The sequence below is a fragment of the Hirundo rustica genome, chromosome 13, assembly GCF_015227805.2.
Source record: "Hirundo rustica isolate bHirRus1 chromosome 13, bHirRus1.pri.v3, whole genome shotgun sequence".
Classification (NCBI taxonomy): Eukaryota; Metazoa; Chordata; class Aves; order Passeriformes; family Hirundinidae; genus Hirundo; species Hirundo rustica.
In genome coordinates, this window is record NC_053462.1 from 17172362 (window position 1) to 17196547 (window position 24186).

General features: G+C 47.9%; 1 protein-coding gene across 2 annotated transcripts in view; it reads right to left on the reverse strand.

Moving 5' to 3' along the window:
* The window catches only part of ADAMTS17 (ADAM metallopeptidase with thrombospondin type 1 motif 17), a 154475-nt gene extending 131163 nt beyond the window's left edge, over nucleotides 1-23312 (reverse strand). For both annotated transcript variants that reach the window (XM_040077603.2, XM_040077602.2), the window contains exons 1-4: nucleotides 23243-23312; nucleotides 22304-22641; nucleotides 13196-13361; nucleotides 2268-2440 (exon numbers count right to left, since the gene is read on the reverse strand). In XM_040077603.2, the coding sequence (XP_039933537.1) occupies nucleotides 2268-2440; nucleotides 13196-13361; nucleotides 22304-22641; nucleotides 23243-23312 (747 nt within the window). The remainder of the gene's footprint in view (nucleotides 1-2267; nucleotides 2441-13195; nucleotides 13362-22303; nucleotides 22642-23242) is intronic.
* Between the last annotated feature and the right edge of the window lie 874 nt (nucleotides 23313-24186).

Consider the following 24186-nt stretch of genomic DNA (forward strand, 5'->3'; position numbering starts at 1 on the left):
CTGCCATCCTGCAGTATAGCTGAATAAGCACTGCCTAATATCATGGGGCAAATCCTGTCCCCACAGCTAACAGCCACCCAAGGCTGACAGGGAGGCAAGAAACAAAGATCCCAAGCCGTCAAGAGCTCAGCTAAGGTCTCCCCAAACCACGATTATCTCTCTGAAACACTTTTTTCTGAATTATCCTTCAGCTTCTTTTCCTGGGATGAAGGTCAGCGTTCATTATGCAAATGTAACATTGAAATCCCCTTTGATTTCCCTGAATCCCACCTGGTTTTATTACCATAGAATAAAGGATTTATGCAATGATGCCATCTATGCGTTTGGCTATTATTATTCCTCACTATCTTTTGGTCTTGCCAGTCACTCCCAAGAAGTTTCCTTCAGAGGCCTGAAGAATGTTCCTAAGAGCGTGGGAACGTAGGTGGCCAAGGGAGAGACTCTCCCACTGCCCCTCTGAAGGCTGAGAAGCCGAAACATGAATTCAAATCCTATCAAACATCAGAAAATACTCACACAAGTGAGCTCCCAGGAGCAATGACCTAACAGTGGGAAGCATTTCAGCTGGACTTGCACCTGAGGAGATGTCACATGAATGTGCTCCTCATCCAGGAGTCCTCTTCCATGCGCTCTCTCTGGTGTCCAATAAAGGGGTGAGCTCACACTACAGCATCAGAACCGAGCTTAAAAGCCCATCAGCTTAATCCACTGGAAACTAACCTTCAATATTTGTTTAATAAACGGGCTCAGAGAACCCAGCCCATCTATGAGAGCCTCCCCACACAGATTTATTCACACCTGGCAAGCTGATCTTGCTGAGATGTTCTGCAAGTACCTCAGCCTGGACAGACAACAGGATTCAAAGATTCTCAGCCATCCTTTGTTTAAGGCTTGGTCCATCAGCATGTTCATGCCTAAAAACCTTCCCAGGCTGAAAAAGCTGCACAACACAGAGATCCCCAATGGCACCAGAGAAATTGCTCATCTGTTGCCATGAGGATCACCAAAAGTAACTGCAGAGCCACAGCGGAGCCCCATCAAGTGCCAACTGTCAGAGCACACTGGGAGGCAAAATAAAGGCAGAGGAAGGGACACAGAAAAGCAGCTCATTAACGGAAAAGACTAATCAAACTCCCTACTCAATCAGCCTCCAGGAGGGCTCCCTCACACCAGTGCTTGATGAAGGAACACAAGACCTCTTAAAAAGCTGTTGTTCCATAGCTGGTTTATGCTGAGCATCCATCTCCGCATGGGAAGCATGACCAGGCAATTACAGCTCAGAACTGTTATTTTTTCCCAAGCCAATTTGCTGCTCATAAACACCAACAGAGGCACAGTGAGGAGAATGAGCTGTTCCTGGATATTACAATAGCATGGGCAAAGGAATATGAGCTTCTTCCAAGACTTTCTCGTGCAAATGCCTCTGCAAGGACCCCTGCAGCCTCTGAGCAGAGTTTTCAATGTCTACATCCAATTTAGCCATTACGTCCTTACTGGCACTGCCAGCAACTGAGTGAGCATTCCCTGTGGGAGACTTTGCGTTCCCATATCAGCTGAGACAGGGACAGCTCACAAATTAATACCCGCACTTCCCATGAGCCTGTGATTTCCAAAGGTTCCCCCCACTCCCGAAAGATATCCTTAGGATTTCTAGAATGATTTTCAAGCCCAACTCCACCAACTACTCACAGGTATGATCAGCACCACTTCATGTTGCCCTAGAGGTCCTGGGGTGAAAAAGTGGGATCAGCCAGCAGTTTGGTGATAAGTCTGCCACATTTTCTACATCAAAGGAAGCATTGTGTAAAAATCAGAGATAAAAATAATCTTGGAGTTAAAGCCAGGTCTTCTGCTGGAAATCAATGTAACTGCTGGCTTTAACTGCCTATAGCAATGACCCATAGGTCTTGTGAAAGAGGTGTGACACAGGAATCTTTGGGAATCCAAGACCATCTGTCCACTGTGGATTACCCTCCTCCAAGGTAAACCACAGCAGCACCAAAAGCCTGGTAGAAAACACCACTCCTGAACCACTATTTCCTAAGTGAAAACTTGCATTTTCAGATTTAAAAATGAGGATTTATTGTAGCAAATACCAGGAATAACACCAATGGAGAAGAGGAACATAAAACAAGAAAACCAAAACCTTTTCTTGTACCTGAAGGTCAAACCAGTTCTCGATTTCTGCCATCAAGTCAGCTTTATCCTACCCTGGGTATGTCCTGCTCACCCCTGTTTCCCCTTTTTTGAATAAAGTGCCTTCTTACCATATTCATAACAGTGAGGATGAACCTTTGGGCAGCCTCTGCTCCGTGGTACTGCACCATGTCAGCATCTGCCACCACCAGCGTCTCCACCGTGTACTCGCTGGTGAGGCGAATCGCGTTCCTCCTCTCCCGCCAGTCACTCGTGGACTTCACTTTCTTCTGCCTCTTCTTTTCTGGAAAGTCAAAATACCTTTTAATGCTGGCAGATCATAATAAAACACTCCCACCCTTTTCAAAGAACATTCTCGTGCATATTGAGGTTGTAACAACCTTTAAATTAAACCGTTCTTGGCTGGTTAAAGGAGGCACCAAGAGGTTCCACTGCAGGTAGATCTGCGCCTCTGGGTGCAGAGAGCAGCAGATGATGTGAAAAGAGGGAAGAGGATGGGAAAAAACCTAAGTTCAAGAAAAGGAAAAAAATAACTAATTCAAAATGTTACAGATAAGCTAAACCTCCCTCTCTCCCAACTAAAGGACTGACGTAGTAATAATTAGTCTTCTTCTAAGCTGAAAGGTGAACTGTGTTTCAAAAGCAGATGTGCAAAGCAGCTGAGGCATGACCAAAGGAGAAACTAAGTTCAGATATGAACTCAAACCTGTTCACTTCAGGGCAGCCACAAAATTGTGTTCACGCTTTCAGTTGTAAAAATAAAGAAGCAAATGAAGTGATTAAAACAAATCTATTCTTGCAGTAAGAAAGAAACTTCTAAGATTCACTGAAATTATCTCTGCCTACTGTTCAGCCTGTGATATACTATGGATACAATACTGACACTGGTATTACTGTTGATTTTCTCCTGTGAAAAAGAGAACAGAACACACAAGTCCTGAAACAGCACAAACACAACATTCAGTGCAAAACTGACATGGGATAGATCCTAATGGGTGATCAGATAAATCCCTCTTATGTCACACAACACGTGCTGCTCATTCCCCAGAGCAGAGAATCACTTTTTAATTTTCTCTAGATTTAACCTGAGACCCTCTCTGAGCAAAGCAGCAGCCAGAGCTGAGCTGGTGCTCACTGATCCTGATTTTCCACAGCCTGTTTACCAGCTCCCTGACATAATTCAGCCTGAATTTCCCTTCTTTCCCAGATCATCAGTTTTCCCTGACTGACCCTCCTGCATTCAGGGTGACAAACTCCACCAGCTGCAAGCCTCCTCAAAGCCCACCTGAAATGGAGCCCCTGCCTCCACCCATTCATGCTTTTTCTGCCCTGTCAATATGCACATTTCCACACGTCCATCCCGTCTCCTCACTCGCTTTTCTCGCAGTCACTCAGTACTACTCTGCACGTGCTTTTCTGCCCAAGGCATCACCTGTCAACACTCAGTACATATTTTAAACTGAGAAAGCAACCATGAAATTTGATTTGATTTTTTTTAAGAGAGTTTGGAAATATCCCCCTGGGTTGAATGAGACAGACAGGAGTCTATGGACAAGAAAAAAAAAAAAAATTAAAAAGTGGAGTGATCATAAATAATGGAAGCTACGCACCAGCAGTAAAGATGAAAATAACCAAGTTTCAAGGCCTGCTTTCACATGGGCTGAAGGACAGCTACAGAAAAAGTGCACAATCATGGCAAAGCTGCCCCACAGCAAAGGATCTCTATCATAAAAATAAAATTTAAAAAACTGACTATGCAAAAAAGAAGGAAAGCAGAGTGCACTTTTGATTTGCCAACCATGACATGGAGATGACTTCAAACTCCTGTGGAACAGCTCATGTGTTTGTGTGTTATTTTATTCCTTTCCTTGCATTCATTTCCCATCCCTCCCTCTGCACAGCAGCACATCTTTAGCTACAGGTCCTCAACACTGTCATTTAAATACCAAGGAGAAAAAAGAAAAGAAGGTAAATTATTTCAGTAAAAACATTGACATTTGGGGTCTTACTGCTATCAGTCAGAACCTTCCTGAAGACAGCAGTATTTGCTCATCAAATTCTTATTTTGGCAATCCCCTAATAAATGTTTTCAGGTGGTATAAATCTCTTACCTGTAAGAGAAGTTGTTCTCACGGAGGGCCAAGCCTAGATTCAACTAAGCCTCGGCCTGGCATTGAACGAGTGTGTAAAAAAGTTTAAGTGGAAGGAAAAAACTGGAGTTCTCTGAGTTTTCACTTAAAAATCTCTTTTTTGGTGGAAAAGAAGGTATTTGTGTCAGAGCAGGAACCTGCTCTGCTGGACTGGAGCTTGCAGTCTGGAGAGAAGAGGTCATGCCATGGTCATCTGCCAGTGTGGTCCCTCCTCCAGAGGCAGATGAAGGAACCGGGATCTCTTTGCAGCTGAACAAAACTCTGAGAGGTGTGACTTTTGGAGAGCAGCAGCCTGAAGGGACTCCTGGCAAAGGGCTGGGCAGTCTTGGTTCACGCACAGCCTCTGGCTCCCTTACCTCCTGTGGACTGGCTGGGATTAGAGGGTGTGTGTGGAAAAGCAGCACCCCACAGACTGCCTGGAAACGCAGCCAGAGGGACCTGACAGAGAATCCGGGCTCTTGCTCTTCCCCTCACCTTCACACTGTCCAAGTGTAAATTTACCTGCACTTAAAACAGGCAACAGGACTCGAGGGAACCCACAAGGAGCTCCGGGGGTCACTGCTGAACCCTCCAGAACAGGCAACACCAGCTACTCAAAAAAGAAGTTTTTCAAGTTTGTAGCTCCTCCACAGGGTAAGTTATTTTATCCTTTCTGTCCACTTTCACAGTGGTCTCTCTTTGCATCCTCCTGCCTACCTCAAATGCCAGTAATTTTCCAGAATAATCAAGCACATGGAGAAAACATGGCATTTGCATGAATGAACCATAACAAAGAGAAAGGAAATGCACATGTCCCATTATCACAGATGTTTGATGAAGAGAAAGATCCAACACCAACAGGAAAAATCCTCTTCAAGTGCATTTGCAGCTTATACCTGAAAATGAGTCAGTTTTATGGAGGTATCCAAAGAATAAAAATACCCCATCTCTAGAGCCTCACTTCAGAAACAAGCCAGCACAGAGAAGTCTCATTCCTGCCCTGCAAGATTTATGGACCATGGGCAGAGAATCCCTCCACGAGTACATGAAACCCCAAACTAAAATAAACATCAGCCATTAAAACAAGGATTAAATGCCTGGTGGAATCTTTATTTGAACAAACTGATGTTACAAGTTTAGTGGTGCAGATGTTAAGTGTTAGTGTGAAGGCATAAGAGGCCATAAAGCACGGGCAGGAGTTGTCAGAGGAGTTTACATTGCAGGGAGCACACAGCACATGATTTTAGGAGTCAGGTGTTCCCTGCTTAAGAGGTCAGAGAATTTTGTATGAAATATGAGCTGAAACAGTCAATCTACAAGGCAGCACGTACATGCTGCAGGTGACTGGGCACAGGGGACATTGCTCCTTGGCCAGTCACTCTGACAGTGTGTTATACACTCTGTTGGGCTAAAAAATCCCCAAAATTCAGCACTGTGAGGTGGAGAAGGGTGAAACACCCCCACATCCTCAGCAGAAAATGGCTGTGACACTGCAGGAGTTCTTTAGGTGACTTTCATTTACCCCTCCCTGGCTCATCACCTTCAAAGCCACACGTTCATACCACATCCTGAAGTCTTTGAGGTCTCCCTCAAAGTGGCAAGAACCAGAGTCCCCACTGTGATGAGAAGCACAAGGCTCTTCTGAGGACTCTGCAGAAAGCTCCTGACGTTCAGTGCTTTTTATGGCAGCTCAACAGATGTGCAATTCCAGAGCAACCGCCCCAAATGACCTTTTCCTATTACACACCAAAAGCACTGTCTAGCACTGTCTGGCTTTTGGCAGATTCTTGCTGTAAGTGCAGAGTCCTTTCCTGTTCCTCCTACCTCCCTTCCAACTATGTTTCCCAGACTCATCTAAAAGCCACCTCTTCTCCTACAGCCTTCCACTATTTTTCCCTGCCTAATCTTTCCCTTTGTAATCTTAGCTACCTCATTCTTGTTAAACCCACTGACAGTTTCTGGATGCTGTTCAACAAAAGCCACAAATAAAAGTTAAACTGCAGAATCCTTTCTGCAAGGCCAGATTCCTCCCCTGAAGCTCTTTTCTATTGCTGCCTTAAAAACCCTCTCCAGCTCTTCCTCAGGAGCCCTTTGCTCCCTTCCCTCCTCCCACGACCCCTCTAACACCTCCACATACCTTCGATGGAGGGCAAGCTCTGCTTTACCATGTCCTGTTATTTCAGCAGCATAAAAAGGAAGAGAGGGTATCCAAGTGGGGCAAACAGCTAAAATTAACTCTCCCTAAGTCCCAGGAGTTTCCAGAGAAGCTCTGACTGGTACTCACATTAGGCAGGTTTTATTAGCTTCACCTAAAACTAAAAATCATCACCTCTCCAAAGCAGAACAGAAGGAAAAGGGAGATCCTGCAAACGAACCAAGCCTGGAAATTAAAAAAAAGGAAGTCCTTGAGGTGTATTCTTACTACTCAACCTAAAACCCTCTGTCACTGCTGCATTATCAGAGGAACAGGATGCCACAAAATGTCCCTGGTACCAGCAGCAGGATAGAAACACTTCTCAAAAGATGATTAATCCCAGACATGGAGCCCCTTTGCCTTTGCCAGGATGCAGCCCAAGAATTCTCTCTGTACCCTGGCCTGTTGTATCTCCACCAAAACGTTGGAATTTCAGCTTTACCACAGCCAGCTGATGCCAGTGGGATACCTGAAGTCCAGGAATTACAAATGGCTGCCCACTGAAAGAACAGCTGATTACAGACTGTGAGCTGCCCTCTCATTTTAATGCCCTGTCCTACAAACCTGCATCTCCAATTTCTCTCTAATGGGAATGGTGTACAAAATCGGGCATCAACTGCTAGGAAAAATTATTGCAGAGCAGAATGATCCATTATTCCCCAATTCACCTTCCAAAAATGGTTTTGTTTTGCTTTGGGGTTTTTTTGTTTATTTTTTTTTCTTCCAAACAGCCACTTTCGTACCAAATCACAAGTTCATGACTATTTCCCTGGCACAGCAGCAAACAAGAACTTGAACCCTGAGCTGCATCTCAAAACACCACGGAGATTTTGCTGCAAGGATTGTTATCCAAGTTAGTCTGTGGCTTGGACACATCACTTAAAACCTTATTCTTCTACAAAACAAACTCAGTCATCAAAACAACTCATCAGGACTTGGTTTTAATGCAGGTCTGTGAGAGGACAGGACAAGCACCGTGATCTCTGCTCAGTGATTCCATCTGTCACTAGGATTCAAAGATTCCCACACCTCCTGGACTATGTACACCCATCTCCCATGGAAAGGACACTTTCCTGGTGGCACAAGCAAGGATTCATGGCAGATAAATAAAACAATTTAGTGGTACAGGGGCAGGCACAGTGAGCATGGCTTGAGCTATGGACAGTGATAACATGGAAGAAGCAAAGACACCTAGAAGATGAGCAATCTCCCTTAGCCCAGGAACCATCCCTCTGCTTTTCTAGCCAGAATGACCATGGAATATCCATGAATATCCCAAGACAAGGACAGTGAACACTGACAATTGAGCTCATCACCACCTGCCAGGCTAGATTTCACTGGGTTCCAATGGAAACCAGCACTCAGCTTTATCAGGAACCAAGCAAAGGAGCAGCACAGCTGCTCTGGAAGGGGAAGAGATCCATCCACTACGTGTATTTACACTTCCTTTTTGTGTCTCTTTTTCACCTTGACAACAGAGGAAGAAGAACCCAGAGTCCCTCACACTCCTCATGATCCATACTGAGGGAATCATCCAGAGCAGACCTGCAGTAAAGCCTCACTTGCCACATGTGATGGAAAAGGACATTTCTGAACATCAGACGGCTCCAGGAGGCTGCTGTTTATCAGCCATGAGGAAACAATCACAGGCTCGCAGGGAAAACCCAGACTCCCTGTTTGGAAGAGAAGGGACCTGGGAAAACCAAGGGATTTACCCACAGAAGTGAGACCCACTCCCATGGGCAAAGTGCTGAATTCCTGATACAGGGAATCCTTCTGTGCCTGCAAACACTTAATCACATCACATCTTCTGTGGAGCCCATTGTTGAAACCCTGCTTTAATTCTCCAACAGCTGCTTCCTAATATGGACTAATACAGGTTGCATTACATCTCTCTATTTTTAGTGCACATGTTTTTGGCCATAACAACTGCTCTTTCAGGCCAAGTCAAACCTGCAGAGAAAACACAGCTAAGAGACAATGATTAAAGATGGGGAAATGCAACGTAGCAGTAACATGCGTTTAAGATTTATACCTGTTCAGGGAAAGCGTTCCCTACATTTGATACCTGCACACCAGCACTTACTTAAATTATTGCCAGCTTTGAAAAATTATTAAAACAGGTTGCAAAGTAACTATGCAGAGAAGCAACACGCTGTTATTTTGTGAATTAAAATATCGATCTTCCTGTTATTTCGCTGTATGTGCGGCACACTTGCATTAAAGGAAAACTGGTTCATTTAAACTGACAAAAGGGTTTAAAGCAAACCCACATTTAAGAGTAATTTATGAGGTCTATACCATAAACATGAAATAACAACCTTCCCTCCAAAGACAAGCTGCTCTCTCTCATGCTCCTGGACCATATTTTCATCAAATCCTTTCTGTGTAAGAAGACTTTAATACATCACTGGAGACCTTTGAAGAAGTTGTAACAGAACTTACTTTTCCCAAAGAAACAGAAAGTTTTATGACATGGTTAGAGGAGATTCTTGTGCTTTCACAACATGGTTTGATTCTGTCTTGAACATTGATGTTTCCTCAAAATCAAGAAAAAATGTTCCCATCCACAGACTCTGATGGCAAAGAAAACATGCAAAATAATTGTCCAAATCTCAGTAAATAGTTAAACTACCGTTGTTCCATGATAGCTAAAAAAAAATAATCCATTTACTGCAGCTGAGGCTGTGGTGGATGTTGTCACATGGAAACAGCTTTATTGTATGTCACAAGGTCACAGAGACAGGGCAATGAAATAAACTCTCTCTCTGCAAAAATTATGTATGATGCCTTAAAAGAGATCTTCCTCTCCTGCCTGGCTCTTCTGCAGGGACATTCTTACTTGTATGCATTAAAATGTTCAAACAAAACTCCCTTTGACTCCACTCTCCCCATAGCAAACACACTTCTCCAGCACCTTTGACAAGAGTTGTCAGAGCCTGTCTTTAAACTGAGAGCGGGGTGTGACAGGAGGTTTGTGCAGATGCTGCCCAGTGTCCAGAGATGAGAAGTTTCACATCCCTGCTGTGAGGCAATTTCCCATGTTCCTCACGACTCCCTGCTCCAGAGCGAGTGAAACCCAAGCTTCCCTTCCTTCCCCCTCATTGCATGTGCACCTGGAAACCTTTTAATAGGTTTTCTGTTTGCCTCACAGGGGCTCACGTTCATGCCTGAGCAGAAATGTGCATTGTGACTTGAACTCTCTCTCTTGCTGGATGACAGGTGATAAAAATAAAACATATTCACATATCATATGACTAACAATAGCACCTGGCCCATGGTGATGGGATCCCTCCTTTGCTGCTGGAGCACTTTGGAATTTAAACAAAGGAATTAAAACATCAGCCCTGGGATTTTTTTTTAACCCATTAGTAGACACTTTCAGGTTCAAATCTCAAGGATCCAGTCATGCAAAACCTTAAGTATTTTCCCATTCTTGACTACAGCCAGATTAATCCTCTTATACAGATTATTCCAGGAGAAATTTGGCTCCCACAAAGTTCTCCTGCAGACCTAAAAATAATTTTGAGTGCTGCAGGACATGTAACACCACTCAGACTCAAAGAATTGTTTTAGAGATTTTAACCAGCCCTTATCAAACCAGCCTGACGGCATTACCTGGCCCCAAGCCACTTTCCCTCTCCCAAGGCTGGGGTCTGCAGGGAGAGCGCCACATTTCTGCGTGGAACACCAGAAATGTTCTTGTGAACCAAAGGGAATGCTCTTGGAAAGCTGTGCTCTCTGTCCCCTCAGCAGCACTTCCTAATTAAGTTCATTTTGCCTTCTTAAAGCGCTTCCCTGCTCCTCCTCCAAATACTCATTACATCCTCACTCATACACATTACAGCACCAAGCACCTTTGTTTTACAAGCAATTAAGCTCATATATCACAGGAAATTTGCCACTGAGCAATTCAGCCCTGTTTACATTTTTATGACATCATCAATAATTAGCATAAAAAATTCAGCTTTTGTATTTTGATTCCCACATAACCCCAGATTATGCCAGCTACCTCTGAATTAGAGAATTTTAAGAAGAAAATACATATAGAGGCGGTTCTTATGTATTCAGAAAATACAAGAAGAGCAGTAAAGGACTGGAAAACGCCAAAGCATGGCAGTTCTGTGCCCTTGAAAAATACTCAATTTATACTGTGTTTACACAGACCTGTCTTTCTCTGTGTCGTTCCACAATACAGGGTTTGTATCTAAGATGTCTGGCATAGAAATATCCCCATGTATTTACAACCTCCAACCTTTCCTGCCAAGCTTTAGCCTGGGTGAGCCAAATTTTAAGCCAGTGGAAAACCTCTAGTACAAATCTGACCAGTCCATGCTGATGACTATCACTGTAAAGAGATCTCTTTCCAGGAGAAATTTTGGAAGCACACCCCTAGATGGTCACTTCCACAGAGTTTTATTAAAAATTGACCTTTTGTGTGTCAGACAGGATTAATTTTTTCGTTTCTAAACTTGTGCACAAAAGTTAATCCAAAGCAGACAGGAGGCAATTAGGTCGTTAACGTGCTGAGCCAATTAACAGCCATGACTTCCATTTGTGTCCCTCAACGATGACAAACACCCAGGAGTCTGCTTTTAGGTGGGAAAGCCCAGAGAGCAATTGCATTATTTTAGGACACGGCCACTGCCAAGCAGCACTGCAGGGGCTTGGCTCCCTCCTCAGCACAGCAGAAGGAATCAGCACCCAAGGGATGGGAATTGTGTTCCCAGCTGTAGCACTGCATCCCCAGTAGCCTTCAGGAAGCAGGAGGTGCCACTGGAAATAATCTTTTTTTTCCTTCTTTTAGTATCTTCATGCTCACTCTGCTGCTCTTTCCCTTTGAGATCCCATGTAATCATTACCCAGTATCTCCACAGCTTCCTCCCTTCAGTCCCTCTTCTCAGGGAGGGAATTCCAGTTCTGCCAAGGACAGGGAGCATCCTGCCCCTAGAAAAAAGGCCAAAAGGTTCAGCGGCCAAAGGGTGAGGCTGATTTCCTGGACTGATTCTGGTTCAATTCAGATTTTAACTAATGGCTGTCTCATTTTACAGTGTAAGAATTCTGAAATACATTTTCTGTGACCACAGGGCTGCAGCACCTACAGAACTTGGCTGGGAAATCAGAGCGGTGCTGAATTCTGATGTTTTCTCTGAAAAGAGACATAAGGGATCTGTAACTGTAACCAGATCCAAGATTTCATTCTCAGAGAATCAGAAAGAAGATTGGCTTAGTCTGAACCCCTGAGAATGATAAACTTGCTGAACTATAAAGAGCTCGGCTCCACACAGGAGAAAATAAAGGTCCTGGCTGCAGGATTTACCAGCAGCACTGCCAGGGAGGACACAGCTTAGAAGCAGGCACAGGTTGTTTTGCTGGTTAAACACAAAAACTGAGAAAAAAAGCCTTACAGGCAAACTTCATGTTCGTGGCTGCCTGTTCCAGTGAGCACCCTCAGGCCTCTTCCACTGCAGCTCCCACAAGGAAGCTTTTTGTGCCTCCTGTTGCTGCCACATCCTTCCACACCCAACAGCAGCCCTGAGCACTCAGCTCTTCCCACACCAGTGATTCTCACTCCTGTACCCAGAAAACCTCCCGGCCCTGCTCCCCCTTTTGCCCCTTTGGCAGCCCAGCAGCAGAACCCACTGTTCCATTTATGCAATCCATCCAGGAGAAAGCAGGAGAGGAGTGAAAGGAACAGAAAATACAGGGAGACTGCAGCCTAATGAAGAGATTTCACAAAGTTCATAAAAAATACCCTCTCTGCAACAAACCCACAGAAAATTCCAGAAAGGATAAAATTCAGTTGCCCCAAAGAAGCCAAAAAATAGTTTATACCAGCAATGTTTATATGGCAATTTGACTGGCTTTGAAAGTGGGAGAAGACTGGATATGATCAATGAACAGAGCTGGCCATTTTCTCCTGAAAAATTATAGCAAATTATAATATATGATCTAACAGCTGTTTTATCAGATAGAGCTTAAGTTTGATGAGTCAAACACCAGATAGAAAAAGCAAAATCAAGCTCCTAGTTAAAAAAATCACCTCGCTGAACTACATCTGGTAATTCCAAATGCACTCAAGCCCTTACAAAAGCAATTAAATGCCATAAAATAATACAAAGTCTGCTCAGTTGACCCTGATACAGATCACGTGCTCGGCTAGACAGAAGAATGATGGCATGAGAAGCTGAAAAAGAAAGCAGATTGTTTTGAAAGACAAACTGTGCATCTCTTCCATCTCCAGCTATTCCTTTATCCTATTATGAGCTGGATCTCTGGAGCTGGACTCCACAGATGATACTTCTGATTAAATTATATCAGAGTAGCTGAAGTGAAGTTTTCCACACTCTGAAATGTGAGGATCACCATTCTACCCCTGCCTGCTCAGCACAACTCCAGTGGAAAGGCAAGATGGAAGAGCCCCCACCAACACTGACTTCAGCTAAAAAACCCTGAACCTCTGCTGAAAACCCAGGGAATCCCTCCCTGGGCAGTGGCCACACTGCAAGATTAGAGCAGAATTTATCATCTCTCAAGTCCAGTGTTACAGCACACACCCTGACAACCTCACATCTGAGAGGTGACTCCTGCCTGAAGCAGCAACAGGATTCACTCACACTTGCCATCCTTCCCCAGCTCCAGCTGCCCAAGCACCAGAAATACAGAATACAAACAGGATTCCCAGGGCTGCTCTCTGGAGCCACTCCAAGCTCACCTGCTACAACCTTGCAGTGCTCCTCGGGGCCCTGTGGCTTGGAGGGCTGGCCCGGCTTTGTGGATCGTCTCCGCCTGATGAAATGTTCCTTCCCACTGAACGAGGTCTCAGATGCATTCACGGGTTGGATCAGCAGCTGCTCTGATCCAAGCTGGATGTAACCAACCTGCCCATAAAACAGAACAAAAAAAACCCCATCAGTTTGGTACCCAAGCCTTGTCTATCCAGCCCGGTCTGAAACGCAGGTGATTTCACAGCAATTATTTGGAGTGAGGAAATTACGTGATTTCAGCCTGTGTGATACAGACTAGACAACTACATCTGCTTCTCTTATTTACTTTTTATATCACTGAGCACCGTTTAGAAACAATGCACTGTACATGCACAAAGGAAAGGTGAGGATTCTTGTCAACACTTTTGCTTTCCCTTCCTCCTCTGCCTCCAGACAGCCCCACAAATATCTGTGTTTTATGAGATGCTCAGCTGACATGAGGACAAATAAATCCTGTTAACAGAAATCCCTTCAAAATCACCTCTCCAACGGCCAGGACTGCCCTGCTATTGAATGACATTTACTATCTCAGAGCACAGAGGTGGCACTGCCTGCACACAGGAGTGTGCATCACCCTGTGTGTACCACCCTCGCCAGGAACACTGAGTGAACTCATGCAAGCGTGACTTGCAGAGCCACACACATTTTTTGGGACCAAACACCTCTTCCTGACTACATTAAGGGCCACATAGTCAGCCCTGCTCTCCCTGCAAGCCACGGGTTGGGTTTCAGAGGTGAAGTCAGGAATGGACTGTTGCACTGTCCCAGTTTCAGGGTTTTCCACCATCCCTGGAACAAATGACACTAGGAAGGCAAAGACCCTGCCTAAATGACTCCATAGGGTCCAGGTCAGAGCACTAAATTCCTGCCTTCCTTGCACCAAGTCCAGACCTTACACCAAGACTCACAAGAACAGCTTTGGAAGCCAGCTTCTGCCCCAGGAGAGCACTCCTCTGCTCAAAACCCAGAGCTTTTAAGGTTCTTTTATGCTTTTTCCACTCCTTTTCTGGCATGAAGAGAGGGAAAGCAAAGTTATCACCCTAAAACTCAACAAAGCCTCCAGGTTTAGTAATCAACACCGAGGTTGTAACACCCTGCACAAAGTGAGTATTTACAATGAGGAGTTCTCACTTTTCCTTGTACTAATCCAGTGATCATTTATATTGCAATTAAAACTCTGAAAACACAGCTCTGCCATGTACCTCCCCCTTGAGAGAAGTCCTGAGGTCTGATTTAACTTCTGTTAACAACAGAAGAGTTCATCTGGTCTACCTGAGAGGTAAAGGTGCTTCCAGAGAGCTCCAACCCCCATCCTGTACATAAAAAGAGAGGCCAGAGTTTTCTGGTCCCCCTCCCCACATTCAGTGCCAGCCAGGCAACCCTCCAAAGAAATGCTCTGCACGTACATCCAAAAGCTGTATGTTCAACAGCTGACTGTACTAATATGATTTATAATATACATTACATACATGCTGTATATTGTACATTTCCACACCTCCCTGCCAAATTCGGTCCTCACGTACACCCAGGAAATCCCTTTGGCCCAGTGTTTCCAGCAAGAGGAATTTCTGCTAGCAGGAATGAGAGCTCCTCTCCTTTGACAGCCACACGGACTGAACAGCGTTCAGGGTGTCTCAGAAAGGGTCACTGATTTCCAAAGAGTGCTTGGACAAAAATCAAACTGTACAATTTGGTGTCTCCACTGGCCATGGCTGCAAAGCACAGCAGAGACAGTCAATCCTCTCTCTGAGGAGACAAGAGACACCTCTCTGGGGGCCTTCCAAAAGAGACCTTGCCCTTGGGGCAGGGGAATTGCACAAGGATAAAATACCTTGGCACTTCCTGTGTACGGAGAAAATCCAACATCACTCCTAGGCCCTACAGAATGCTCACCAGTACACAAGATCCACTCTGCCCTGCAGTTTCCAAAGGGCTGCTGTTCACTTAAATCACAGGTTGGGCTTTGTCAGAATTGCTTCAGAGACCCCAAAAGCTCTGGTGATTTGTTCTTCCAGCCTCCTTTATGATGTTCTCCACTACTTCCCCTCCTTGTTCCAATCCTCCAGCTGGGAGGTAGCCCCAGCCCCCCTTTTTAATATAGGTTTTAATTATTTAGAAGGGTTGTAAATCTGGTGCCATGGTACTAAAAGCCACACCAGAGCTCCTGACAGACTGCCAACCATTTCAGCTGGTGCCAAAAATATGTAAGAAGAAGTCAGTTTCATCACCACCCTACATTATCCCAATTTTCTGGCTTTGAGAGTGAAAATAATTTAAACCATTGGAAAAGACTTATGTTTCACATTTGCTGTGGAATTGTGAAACCTATGGAGAGAAAGAGCCATGAGTCTTCATCCTGGAATATGTTGGGAAACATCTCAAGTTCAATCTGACAAGGCAAACAGAGTTTCAAGAAGGAAGGGTTCGCAGGACTGGGCCTGTAAAGTATTCCTAGGGAATTAAACATTCCTCCAGACTTGCCAGTTGGGTCCTGAGGAGTCCCCAAACCTGTTGACTCCGAGAAGATTTTTGGACCCTGTAACTTGAATAGTCTGGTCATTATTTTGCTTTTTTTCATAAGAAATGCATTCCTCATTTGCATCCCTCAAATCCTCCAGATTCCTGCCCTGTGCTGATCCCAGCATGAGGTGTCAGGCATCAGTCCTGGACAAAAGCTCTGGGCTTTTCTCCTCTTGTCTGTATGAGCGGAGGGACTGCAGAACGCTCTGGACTTTGAAGATAAGGAAGTAAAGCAGAAGACCACGTAACCCTCAGAGCTACTTTTCCCACATCTCTGGAAATCATTCCAATTAAGTGAAATGTTTGGGATCTGCCAATTCCCATTTCCCTGGGAAGATGCATATCAAAAGCTGGGATACTCCCTCCCAGCCTTCTCTCCCTTTGGGAGGACCAGGACCTGCTGCTGTGTCAAATCCTGGGATAGCTGAATTGGGGAAAAAGCAGCTGCTGCCCAACCCCACCATCTTGGAGGACCTGAGACACAGGAACCCAAAAATTCAGTGGAGTGCAGGAGTTCATCATCGTCTGCATTAATTTCACAGCTGGTATGGCCAGAGCATGCAGCTGACAGAACCCTGCAGCTCCACTAACGGGAAAGGCTGGAATGATTTCAGCCTCCAAAGGCTGAAAACTGACAAGCTGATTAAAACAAACAATACTCCACACTTCCCACTACAGCCCCACTCACCACTGCACTTAACAGTGGCAAGATCTTTAAGGATATTTCATATCCTTATTTTAGAAGTCAGCTCAACATTGTTCACCACCAAAACACTCCCATGAGCTCTTATCCAGGGTTTCACACACCCAGTGGTCACTCAAGCAACCTGCTCACTCTCTGGACTACCAGTAGTTCACTCCTCTGCTGCAAATCACCTTCCAGTGGAGCTTTTCTTGTGCTAAATGAGAGCAGGGAAAGGAGGAAGGTCCTCACAGAGTGTCACTGGAATGACAATGGTAACACAGCCTTTGAATGACCCCATCCTGCCTCCTTGGCCTCACTGCTCTGTCCCTGTGCCCTGGTAGTGCTGGTGGAGTTACTGCCGCTCCGGGGCTTGCTCAGAACAGGGACCCAAATTCTCCGTGTTCTCTGCACATGGTTCTCGACCTTCCCACATGTTAGTACTCTCCAACAGTTACACTGTTTTTCCAGCCCTTTTTATTTTCACAACATCTTTGAAGGGGATCTGTGAAATGCTGAATCTTTAACAGATTTTTCTCTTGCTCCTAAGCGTTCATTAGTTACATACATACGAACACGCTGAAAAGAGAACAGATTTAAACATCTGACAAATTCCATCCCCTTCTCAATTTCTCAACTGTTACGCTGTAAATCGTTTTTAACCATTTCCTCTAAGTTAAAAGGAAGTCAATGTTTAAAGTGAAGAACAAAACAACCCACAAATACAGTTTAATAAACTTCATGTGGGTTTTAGTCCCACCCTTATTAACCATGTTTCAGCTTTGGTTGGTTATTATTTAAAAGTACAATTCAAGCAAACTGAAAAAAAAAAGAGCTTTAAATTAAGTCTTGTTCCAGAGTCATTTTAGCTTTACACTCAGTTCTGAGAGCAGACCATACCCAGGAATATCTGCCCTGGCCTCCAGCTCTGCTAAACGAGGAAACCCCAACACGTTCTCCTTCTTGCCCACTGTAGAAGAGGAAGGAAAATCCCAATGCAGTAATTTTAAGAGGTTTAACTTTTCAGCTCCTGGGCCAGCTATGAATGAATGCCAGACAGCTCCTCTCCCAGACAGCAGAGTTCAGCGGAGCTGAAGGTTTCCTCAGGGGAAATTGTATCATCTTATAATCCCCACACGCCTGCTCTGCCCTGCTTCCCACAGCAGCAGAGGCTCCCGAGTCACCTGAAGGGCAGCACCGCCCTGGTGCACGCAGGAAACTCTTCACTGGCCAGGGATGGATGGAGCTCAGCGAGCTGCACGTGCTCTGAACCACACACCACCTCCCCGTGCAGTGAATGAAGGAAGGCAAAGTCCTCCAGAGGGGCAATTCACCAGCCTAAGGTACCTAGAGCACAGGATGAACCACCAGGGAAGTGCTCATCTTTACCTACTCAGTTCTCTTTGCCCTCACTGCTCTTCCAGACAGGATCCAAACCCACACCAGGACATCCAGGTCCTGCAAGGCACTTACACCCACCTGGAAATCAGTGGGGCTTCAGAGACCTTCAAGGAAGAAGTCCAGACAGGTGCTCTTATCAACTCGTCTACATCTACACCCTCACAAAGTTTATGGACGGTCCCCAGTGAACAGGACACACCAGAATGAAGAGCCACCATTCAGAAATATTTTAACAAGCTGGAAGATTTGTCCACCAGGAGATGCAGGAAGTTTAACAAAGGTAAATGTACACAAAGCTTGGAAGAAAAAAAGCTTTTTTCTTCTCTGAGTAGATTGTATGAGACATTACTACAAAATATTTAGGTTTTTCCAACATCCAGTGTGCATCTCTTAAGGTGAAGTTTCAATTAGTCTGTTCCACCCTACAATGAGAAAAATCACTCCATAAGCCCTTGTAATATGTGCATCATCCACTTCCACCAATCCAGCCTGCACAAGGAAGCTCAAAGGAGACAAAACTGGGGTGTGAAAATGCTACATGAACCAGCCTGAACAGGAGGGAGGCACAAACTCTTCTCTTGCTTCAACTGAGGACAAGCCACTTTATTTAGAGACAAGACAAAGAGCAATCTTGAACCCAAGATCAAAGACTCTGGATTTTAAAATGGAAATTGTTTAGAATCAAACCTCTGCCTCTAAATGCATCCCAGTGATTTTCACCTTTTGGTTCCTGAACAGTTTTCAACAGTTTCCTTTCATTTCTAAGTATGATGCTCATTTTGACATGAACTCATGACCCTCTTAAAACTGTAACTGTTTCCAAAAGGTACAAGAAATATGAAAAGCCTACACTTGCTGTAAGGGGCTGACGCTGCAGTCCAGCACTTCAGCATGTGACACACACTTCAACTGCGGCCTTACAAAGCTGGAACTTTCCAAAAGATAAAGTTCCTGTACTGGCTGCCCTCTTCCAGTGATGGTCCCAGAGGCTGCAGAACTGCCTGTGAGTGCCCAGCACCAGGGAAGGACAGTGCAGCCCTGAGCTGTGGCCAGAATCCCAGTGCTGGCACAGCAGCACTCCCCAGAGGACGGTGCTGCCAAGGAGAAGGCAGCAGCACTCCCCAGGAACACAGTGCCTCCTGCCTAGGCTGAATTCCCAGCTCCTCACAAGGAGCAGGAGGGCTGGAGCATCCTCACATGAGGTACTTTAGCTGTACCTAAATGATGAGACCTTGGGTACAGCAGCCCTTAGCTCACTCTGACCTCACACAGCTCCAAGAGCACGGCCACCCATCCCAGAGCAGGAAACTACAGCAGCCACACGCTGGTTAATGGCAGCATCTGTGAGCAGAGCTTAAAAACCAGACCCCAACCTTCAGATGCCACACTGGGAATCTGATATCAACCCCAGGAAGCAATTGCTCAGTCTGGCTGCAGCTCAGTTTTCATGCCACTGTGTCAGGGATTTTGTTTTTACTAGAACTCCACTCGCCCCGATCATTTTATATCACTTTTGGTGTGATTTATGGCATGGCTGAGGATATGATTACAGCAAGACCTGAGCCAGCTGGAGATCAGGACACAGCATTACTGCCCACTCTACTTCTTAGCAACCAGGTTTTCTGAAGGAGAAACCCTGATCACCCAGTTAGAGTCCAATTCCTGCTGGAATTTTCAGGAAACCCCACAACTGCAGCACTAGAATTGCTCAGCAGACAAATGCCAGGACAAACAGGCTGCAAGGTTTCCACTACCAAGGTCTTTCCTCTAGCCCAGCAGGTCTGGCCCACGTCCCACCTGTGAAACTGCTGCTGAGGGCAAAGGCTTATTCTTTCTGCAGCAAACAGGGCTCAAGGAAGCAATGGGAAAATAATTTTTTTTAAAGTAATGGTCTTAGTATTTTAAATTGCCAGACTAGAAAGCAAAAAAAAAAAAAAAAAGAAGCTCTAGAGTCACCTGCTCTCAGTTCAACTCATGGCAGATTAAAGACTTCCTAGACAATCTGGGGCAAACTTTTGATTCCTCTGATCCCAGAAAACATCTTACCACTAAATTGTACAGCTTTCACTACAGGTATTCTGGTTTAGTGTGGCCACTGCAAAAGGCTGTGTGAACACTGAAAACAGCCTAAAATGTGTGAGATGTTTCATGTTAAAAGACAGACTTAAGAAACCAAAATGGTCCACTTAGCCAGAATAAGAAAGTTCATCTACACAGTGGTATGGATTATCTCAATGAAACCATTTCAATAATTAATGAGGTTTATCTTAAGTTTAGTTTCATCCATCTGAAGTTCACGCTCATCCTCAAGACACTGGAATTTTCTGTTCTCTAGTTTTGAGCTCACAAGGGTGTTATGAACCTTAACTCACTCAAATGCACCTGCTTTTATCCCTTTCCCATTCCTGGTGATTATGTGAATGAAGAGGATGGGTGGATTCCTCTAATAGGAAAGGGGTATCCCAACATGCAGAAACACCTCTCTCCCTCAACTCATCTGCCCTCACCACTCTCAGCACTCCCAGGACCAGGTGCACAGGCAAAGGCAAGCAGAGCTTTACCAACACTGTCACTATCACGGGGCTTTGGTCTCCAAGAGGTGGCACAAACCAGCAGCTTTGACACTGAGCCCAGGTTGATCCAGCTCAGTTATGTCAATTTAGCCATTGCTTAGAATTCCCATGATCCAACCTAGTACTGCAATATTGCTGTTTACCTTTGCTGAGCAAAAGCTAACTAGTCTTGTCTCTTTTTCAACTTTTCTACTGGGAATTTTGCCAAGCTTTTTCACCCCCTCCTCCATTCCCTGATCTCAGGCAGTTAATACTGTGCCTACAACTACATTCCTCTTTTTTTTTTTAAAGGATCCTCCTCTGCTTGTTTGCGCTTTCCAGCTTTGGAAGCTCAGCAAGATTAACAAAACATGCTTGGTGACAAAAGTGTAGAGCTGTTAGTGATTTAAGGCTTGAACTAGAGATATTAGTTTTAAGCTTCCCTCGGTGGAACTCAGCTCAACCTCCAGTGCCACTCAGACCTCGCTCAGCATCTCTGCTTGTTGGGGGATTTTTTAATCCTGAGGCACAGCGCCCTCAAATGGCTCCGGAACGAAGGCTGAAGCCCCGAGGGCAGAGCATGAACTGCTTCTCACTGCGGTTTAAGGATAAATCTCCATCATCGGGTCTGTTCTGACAGGCACACTTCCCAGGACACTCTGCTGGGAATCACTGCCTAATGCCCCGCTGACTTCCCGAAGTACTTTCAAGTTATCAACAGCAATTGCAAACTACTTAATGTCTTAAGCACCTCAGTCTTCACCACCGAGAAACTTTCTGTCCCACACAAGATCACCTGCTCCTACCAGGATGCTCAGAGGAGAGCCAGGCCTTGCAGAGTCACCTGAAACTACAGCCTCAGGCAGAGAAATCCTGACACTTGTGGTGGGAAAAGCACTCCTGAGTGGGAGGTTCCTTTGACCACGCTGGAACACTGGCTGCTCCCTGACCACAGCTCTCAGTAAACACCCCAACACCAACGGCAGGAGCCTGGGATGTGCCACAGGATCAAGCCAGGATGGCACCAAATCACTCCCAGCGGGACTCAGCCACCTGCCCCACGGCTGGGGGACAGTGACACAAGATGTTCCCTTCACCAGGACACCCCTCCACAGCACCCTCGGGTTCTGCCGCCCACCCACAACAGAACCGCAGGGCCTGAGTCCCTCAGGGATGGCTGAGACAGCTCCACAGGAGAGAACCAGGGTGGGCAGAACACCCACCATGGGACAGCGGCAGTGCTTGGGAGATGAGGGGACAGAAGGGTCACCTTGCTGAGGGCAGGAGAAGCGCAGGCATCCCGCCTCATCGGGCCGACAGAACCAGCCCACGAAGGGGAGCGGGGTGGGATGGCAGTACCGGCCCTCAGGAGGGGAGCGGGGCGGGATGGCAGTACCGGCCCTCAGGAGGGGAGCGGGGCGGGATGGCAGTACCGGCCCTCAGGAGGGGAGCGGGGCGGGATGGCAGTACCGGCCCTCAGGAGGGGAGCGGGGTGGGATGGCAGTACCGGCCCTCAGGAGGGGAGCGGGGCGGGATGGCAGTACCGGCCCTCAGGAGGGGAGGGCGGTGGGATGGCAGTACCGGCCCTGAGGAGCAGAGTACCGGCCCTCAGGAGGGGAGCGGGGCGGGATGGCAGTACCGGCCCTGAAGGAGGGGAGGGCGGTGGGATGGCAGTACCGGCCCTGAAGGAGGGGAGGGCGGTGGGATGGCAGTACCGGCCCTGAAGGAGGGGAGGGCGGTGGGATGGCAGTACCGGCCCTCAGGAGGGGAGCGGGGCGGGATGGCAGTACCAGCCCTCAGGAGGGGAGCGGGGTGGGATGGCAGCACCAGCCCTCAGGAGGGGAGCGGGGCGGGATGGCAGTACCAGCCCTCAGGAGGGGAGCGGGGTGGGATGTCAGTACCAGCCCGGCGCAGGTGCTGAGGGAGGCGAAGGAGTCGCTGCGGTTCAGCGCGTGTCCCGAGTAGAAGCAGAGCCGCTCCCGCGGGGGCCGCCGCGCCTCCCCGCGCCGCCGCTCCACCGCGAAGCCCCGGGCCAGGAAGCGCAGGTCGCGGTGGAGGTGCAGGTACAGCTCGGCGCCGGCGGCGGGCAGACGGAGCAGAACAGCCTCCTCCTCCTCCTCCCGCTCCGCCGCTGCCCGCCGGCGCCGGGGGCCGCCGCGATCCCCTCCGGGCGGCAGCAGGTGGATCTTCTCCAGCGGCACTCGCTCCGGGATCACCACTTCCAGCTCCGCTCCGCCAGCTGCAGGCGAGAAGGAGAGAGGCTCAGGCGCTCGCACCCCGGAGCCGCGGCCCGACGGGGCGGCCGGGGGCTGCGGCACCCCCCGCTCCCCGGGACAGCCCCGCGCTCGGGTTTCAGCGCACACAGCCCCGCGCTGGAAACTGAACGGGCCGCGCAGACAATGGAGCCAGCGGAGCACGGCGATTTATTTCACTCTATATACACGTCCATTAGAGACAGAAACGTGCAGGGAAGAGAGGAACAGAGCAAACGCTAAAGCTACTTGTATCATTAAATATATATATATATATATATAGCTCAGACACAAGCATCGCATTTCACCAACCCCAATAAAAATCTGCAGGGAGAAGGGGAAAAGCAGAGCGAGCCGCAGCAGCAGCCAAGGACAGTCAGCAGCTTTCCACATGGAACGCTACAGCAGCAGCGGGAGGACAGGAAAAGAAAATACAAAAGCCCGGAGCAATTCATCCCGCGGGCTGGGACGGCGGCCACGCAGGGGATGCGGTGCGTGCCCTGCGCTCCGCGCCCGCACCCTGCCGCCCGGGGCCGGACCCTGTCAGCGTCGCCGGGGAAGGGGAGCCGGGGCGGCGGGGACCGCTACCTGTGCCGGCGTCCAGTCCGCAGAGCAGCAGGCAGGGCACGACGAGGGGCAGGAGGCAGCCGTCAAACATGGTAGTGCGGCGGCGGGGCCAGAGCGCGCAGCGCGGCGACAGGAGCGCGGCGACAGGAGCGCGGCGACAGCAGCGCGGCCCGAGTGCGCCCTACCCGCGCTCGGCACCGGGGATCGCCGCGGCGCGCGCCCGGCCACGCCCCCCCGCCGCGGCTCCGCGCGCCCATTGGCGGCGGCTGTCGCCGGGACACGCCCCCCTCGCTTCTCCATTGGCTGCGCGCCGGCGGCGCCGAGAGGGGGGAGCGCACGTGGGCGCGGCCGGTCGGCAGGGGGCGCCCTCTCCTGCCCCGGCCCGGCCTCTGAGGGACCCGCGGGGCCGCTCCGGGACCCGGTGTCGGTCCGGGACCCGCGGGGCCGCTCCGGGACCCGGTGTCGGTCCGGGACCCGCGGGGCCGCTCCGGGACCCGGTGTCGGTCCGGGACCCGCGGGGCCGCTCCGGGACCCGGTGTCGGTCCGGGACCCGCGGGGCCGCTCCGGGACCCGGTGTCGGTCCGGGACCCGCGGGGCCTCCGGGACCATCCCAGCCGGGTCAGGGTCTGACGGGCGGCATCCCGCCGCTGGGGAGCCCGGTGGCGCTTCCTCCGTCTCCCTTTCCTCATCACTAGTTGAACTGAGGCACTCTTACGGCAGCGCACTTGAGAAAGTCGCCCATTCCTTCCCCAGCGCCATCCTCAGGACCGGTGCCAGGGCTTGGAAGACCAGGAAAAAAATTAGGCGGTATCATAGAATGGGTTAGGTTGGAAGGCACCACAGAAGGACATCTGGTCAAACCTCCCTGCTCAAGCAGGGTCATCCCAGACCGCAGTATATGGACACACACAGATTTTGGGCAATGATCCCACATACTCCTGAAGCACTCATTACATGGATGAAAA